Raw genomic sequence first — 6,000 nt, 5'->3', positions numbered from 1 at the left:
GGGGAGAGACTGAGCCCTGGCTCCTTTGTGGCTCAGCTCTGACCCTGACCCTGACCCTGACCCTGGCCCTGACCCTGGCCCTGACCCCGACCCTGACCCTGGTGAGATTTGTTACCTGGTAATCCACAAACCACTTCTCTCTTGGCCCATTCTGAAATCTTATAACCCTTTTTCTATTCCCCAAGTGTACTGAAGTATCAGAACTTAAAAAAAAAAAAAAAAGCCATACAAAATTAACATTAAAAAAATAAATTTATCTGAGGTCTGAAATACTGAAGAACAAGCATATAGCTAAATAGTACAAAAAGCAGAAATTAGAACACAAAAAATGACTTAAGACAGACAGGCATTCTTCTGGTAATACTCTATAAGTTTACACATATTTTTAAAACACATTTTTAAAGATATTTCTCCAACATTCACAAAAGGCAAAAGCTATACTTGCAACATTTCAAAATACTTTGAAAACATCCAGTTTCTTTCTCAAATCACTCAACTAAAATGTACACAAGTGAGTTACCCAACTCCATTTTTCAAAGATACAACATAGAATTATATGATATTCTTGTTTGACACATTACAAATTTAACTAAAAATACAAAAAACTTATCAATTCATTTTGTGTTCTGCCACATAATATTTCATTCTTTTTCTAATCAACTAGGACAAATACACATGACATATATGTATATATGCTTTTCAGGAATAAAATATTCCAACTTCTATCTGTAATTTGTTCAAAACCTCAGGAACTTGACAAGGACATGATTATTTGAAACAACATTGACAATTTAAAAATAAAAACAATCATTTAAAGGAGGGACCTTAAAACATATTTTTGGCCATAAAATCTGTGAATTGACTATCTAAGGAAGTTAATGATACAGCATCATCTGCCTGAGCTATCACCAACTGAACAAAAAGGCTGAAAACAGACTTTAAATTCCCCGTATCTACAAGGTAACAACCACAGTTGTTTATTCAATTGTCCAGGGAATTTTCCTCCAGCTAGATTTAAGTTCCTGTGGTACAATGATTTGGTCTATCCCCTGATGAGTGCATTTAAGATTCAAAAAATGATCTTTGAGATCAGATTTTACATTCATTATATACAGATGAGGAAAATGCTGCCTGGAGATTTACAGGGAAGCTAGAAACAGATCCACCAGGACACAGACCTGAAGTTCCTGATTCCCAGCTAAGTTCTTCTGGTAACACGTTCTCCAGGGTAAGATTCCACATAATTTACAGTTGTTTGGTTACGGAGACTGCTATAATTTTAATATTAAGCAATGCATATAGCACGCCCAAATCAGAATTGCTAATTCACTTCAAGGGTATTCAAGGGAATACCTGATTGGCTTTTTGTGTTTATGTGGACATAATATAAATATTATGGCTGTTTCAATGTCATTACTCTAAAGATGTTCCCTATCAGCTTAGAGAGCCAGGATGTGAACAACATTGAGATTCTCACTGTAAACGAGGCGCAGTGGTAGGCACTGTGGAAACACATTTGGTCCTGTTTTCCTTACCCTGAGCACAGAAAACAGCAGGCTGTTCCAGCAGGCCGGAGCCTGTGCGCATTCTGTGGTGAAGAAAGGAGTCCCAGAGCCCAGCGCATCGAGGGCGCCACACGTGGGCACAGGTCTCGGAGGAGGAGAATGGTCTGAAGAAACCATGTTGTAGAATCACCACAGACAGCATTTCAAGAGGTCTCCCCTAATTGGGAACACCGGGTCTCCCTGAAGTTATTAGAGATTTCCTTATCTCAGGAATCGTCAAGGCCAAAGTATAAGGTGTGATACAAGAAACCAAGAAAAAGTCCGGGAAACACAGGGTGAAATGTTTTTACAAGAAAGTTACATACTGGGCGGGGGGGTGGGGTGGGGGGGGTGGGGGGGGTGGTGGTGTAGGGAGTAAAAAAGATGATGTATACAAAACTACTCAATTTCAAGTTGGAGTGAAAAAATATAGTAAATATAGTGTTAGCTTTCTTACAATGACTGGGAAGGCAGCACAGAGACGAACTCAGGGCGATGAGTCTGTCTTTGCTTAATGAGAACATAAGCCTAAGACCAAAGTTATGAGTTCCGTCTACACACTGACAGTTGACCACAGACAGTACCTGTTACAAAGCAGTTTCTAATGAGAATGGCAAGAAATGGGAAAAAGCATAGAGGTCATCTGAGAGTCTCATCCCAACAGTGTCATTTGGTGGGTTAAAAGTATCATATTGGTATACTGTTTTCACACTGAGGGGCTTAGACAGTTGGTATGAACAACGCCAAGTGAAGTGAAGTGAAAGTCGTTCAGTCGTGTCTGACTCTTGGCGACTCCATGGATAGTCCATGGAATTCTCCAGGCCAGAGTACTGGAGTGGGTAGCCGTTTCCTTCTCCAGGGGATCTTCCCAACCCAGGGATCAAACCCAGGTCTCCTGCATTGCAGGTGGATTCTTTACCAGCTGAGCCACAATGGAAGCCCAAGAATACTGGAGTGGGTAGCCTATCCCTTCTCCAGGGGATCTTCCTGATCAGGAATTGAATTGGGTCTCCTGCAGTGCAGGTGGATTCTTTACCAAATGAGCTATCAAGGATGGAAAGGGAGATAATTAGGAATATACTGTTCACTTGGTTCCACTAGATAGCATATTTATATAAACAAATTGCATGTACTCCTATGCAATTTGAAGGGTGTGGACCTCCATATTATCATTTTAGAAAGCCTCCTAAGCTTCTATTTTCTATGTTAAAATGATGTCAGCAAAAGTACTTTAAATTAACAATTAAATAAAAACAGTAACTGCATTTAGGAGTCACATAATAATTTTCAAGTAAGTGTCCATTCTCCATAACCTATAAACCAGGCTTTACATCTCAGTTATCATATGATGTTAAATTTTCCTTCACATCAAATTGCTGACTCTGAGTTTTTGGACATCAGGATAGTTTTTGATTCTTGATCTGTGGGGCTATCAACTGGTACCTGTAGAAAGAATAAGAAGATAAAAAATTTACATATCTGGCATATGTCATTATGACAGATCCACAGTTGACTCAGGAATTAAAAAACAAGCTGACTACATAGATGGGTTTACACTTATTCTATGCACACATTTCTCAATAGTATAATCATAAAAATATTCACTACTTACAGCTTTAACATCACCATTTGTAATTCCTTTATTTATATTGTGTCTTTTCAGATCGGACTTGATTAATGCTGCAAACGGAGAAAGATCAATGAAGTTACCACAGAGTATGTATAAATCTACTTTCTTCTAAGCCGTGCAAAACCTTTTTTGATACTGTCAAATGTAGCACACTATAGTACCATAATATTCCACAACATTCTTGCAGCCTGAAAAAAGGACACTACCTAAGTCATCAACTTAATTAGCAAGTCATTCATTAGTGAACAGACACAGGATGCCAAGAACCGAGACACAAAGATGGAGAGAGCAATTCTTTCCCTAAAGGACCCTCCAATCCAGGGAAGGGCTCCTCTGGGGGCTCAGATGGTAAAGAGTCTGTCTGCAATCAGGAGACCTGGGTTTGATCCCTGGGTCGGGAAGATCCCCTGGAGAAGGGAATGGCACCCATTCCAGTATTCTTGCCTGGGAAATCCCATGGACAGAAGAGCCTGGTGGGTGACAATCCATGGGGTTGCAAATGAGTCAGACACAACGGAGTGACTACACAACCGCAATCTATGGGAAACACTGACGTGCAAACAATTTTAACATCGTATAGCAACTCCAGTAATGTAGGCTCGGACAGGATATCGTGGAAGCATGGGGAAAAATGTCTGTGTCAGCCGAAGGAAATAAGGAAAAGCTTACCTAAAGAAGAGATGTGTTTGAACTGAAACTTGAGAAAATGAGTGGGAACTTGTCAAGCAGAGGAGAGGGGAGGGGAAGGCATTCCAGGCAGGCGGAAACCAGTACATGCCGAGAGATCAGAACAGGAAGAGTAGAGTGTATTCTCGGCACCCGTGGTGGTCTGCAATCGGTGGAGCATCAAGTACAAGAGGGAGACGGCAAGAGAGGAGGCCGGGTGGGCAGGACACTGGGAGTGAGCGGGGAGGACACGGTCGGGCTGTGTGTGAGGGAGCTCACCCTGGCAGCCGTGTGTGCGGGGGTGTGATCTGCAACAAGGCTAGAGGCAGCAAAGCCAGCCAAGAGCCCTTCGTCCTGCTGGAGACGGTAAGGCCTGAATATGTGAGAAATGGTGATACAGGGACAGAATCCAGAGATATTTTAGAATCGAACCAGTAAGACTCAGTGGTTTGAAAGGATATGAAAAACGGGGGTTGGGGAGGGGGAAGTGGGAGACTTGCTTGGGCAATTGAATGGATGGTGGCTTTCCTGGTAGCTCAGACTGTAAAGAAACTGTCTGCAAAGGCTGGAGACCCAGGTTCGATCCTTGGGTCAGAAAGATTCCCTGGAGAAGGGGATGGCAACCTGCTCCAGTATTCTTGCCTGGAGAATTCCATGGACAGAGGAGCCTGGTATCGGCTACAGTCCATGGGGTCACAAAGAATCAGATGTGACAGAGTGACCCACACTTTCACTGTCTTTGGTCCTAGTTACTATAACCAAAAATACAAAAAGGACAGGTATGGTGGGAAGATGGTTAAGTTCTGTTCTGGACAGGTTGAACATAAAATCTCGTGGGACATTCAGGTCCAAGGATAAATCTATGATTAGACATATTGGTCTGAAATATAAAAGAGATCAGGTTCTGGAGGTACAGATTTGAAAATTACTAGTGTTAATGTGGTAGTTAAAGCCACACACTACACAGAGAGTGTAAAATAAGAAAAGGTACAGATTGGTGGGTAGTTAAATAATCTAATTGGCCATAAAGCAAAGTTGAAAGGTAAAAGTAAAATCAGTCTTAAAAGTTAAGACTACTCCTTCCTTAGAAATTCACACTACCTCTTAGAACTCTGTTACTGATAGCAACACTTTAGAAATTCAGATATTTACGAAAAGATACTTGGATACATGTAAAATGGCCTTTCTGACTGCACTTAAATGATTTTAAAGAAACTGGTGATATAATGAGCTCCCAATTTCAAGCAGCTTGATATTAAAACATCACTCTTGGGCTTCCCTGGTGGTCCAGTGGGTAAGAATCAGCCTGTCAGTGCAGGAAACATGGATTCCGCCCCTGATTTGGGAAGATCTCATATGCCGGAGAGCAACTAAGCCCACGCACCACAACTACCGAGCTTGTGCTCTGAGCCTGTGAGATGCAACTACCGAGCCACGTGCTGCCCACTACTGAAGCCCGCGTGCCCTAGAGGCCATGCTCTGCAACGAGAGAAGCCACCGCAACGAGAAGCTCGCACACCAACAGAGCTGCGCCCGGTTTGCTCCAGCTAGAGGAGGCCTGTGCACAGCAATGAGGATTTGGCACAGCCAAAAATCACTCACTCACTCACTCACTCTCTAAACTGCACCAGTGATTGACACCAATTGGTCTGCTCGACACTGTTCTACAAGTCCACTAAACCAAAGATGCGACTCACTTTTTTACAGGGGGAAATTGTGTATCTCTCTACCATTAATATTAATCAAAGAACTGAGAAACACTATGACATGTTTAGAAACATTTTTTTTTCAATGTGCATAAATGGGCTAAGGAGTGGATACATGTTATATATGTGAAGCTTAGTGCTTCACAGAGAACATCAACACTGGAAAGCAGAACGCACTGCATTTAAATGGTAATTCCTCTGTCAAAATAAGACCTGCCAACAATTTCCAGAAAAAAATGTAAAAAAGAAAAGGTATCACCTTCAGCACACCTCAGGAATCTCTCAGTCCTCTTTCCTTTGTCTATACAAATAACTATTGGATACAAATCCATCGTATTCTCTCCAGTAAAACACTCAACACATGAGAGACATTAATTAGCATTTTTAAATGGTAAAACTGTCAATGTAAAGCTGATTTTAAAGATCTTTTTTTTTACACTTAATTTTCTGTACT

General features: G+C 41.4%; 1 protein-coding gene across 1 annotated transcript in view; it reads right to left on the bottom strand.

Annotated features, from left to right (window-relative positions):
• Window positions 1-233: 233 nt before the first annotated feature.
• The window catches only part of FLVCR1 (FLVCR choline and heme transporter 1), a 31,305-nt gene continuing 25,538 nt past the window's right edge, over window positions 234-6,000 (bottom strand). Inside the window, exons 9-10 of the mRNA XM_020890477.2 lie at window positions 3,157-3,224; window positions 234-2,987 (exon numbers count right to left, since the gene is read on the bottom strand). Coding sequence (XP_020746136.2) covers window positions 2,913-2,987; window positions 3,157-3,224 — 143 coding nt within the window. The 3' untranslated portion in view covers window positions 234-2,912. The remainder of the gene's footprint in view (window positions 2,988-3,156; window positions 3,225-6,000) is intronic.

The sequence above is a fragment of the Odocoileus virginianus genome, chromosome 11 (assembly GCF_023699985.2).
Source record: "Odocoileus virginianus isolate 20LAN1187 ecotype Illinois chromosome 11, Ovbor_1.2, whole genome shotgun sequence".
Taxonomy (NCBI): Eukaryota; Metazoa; Chordata; class Mammalia; order Artiodactyla; family Cervidae; genus Odocoileus; species Odocoileus virginianus.
Note: the sequence above shows the minus strand (reverse complement) of the source record. Positions and strands in the feature narration are given on the sequence as shown.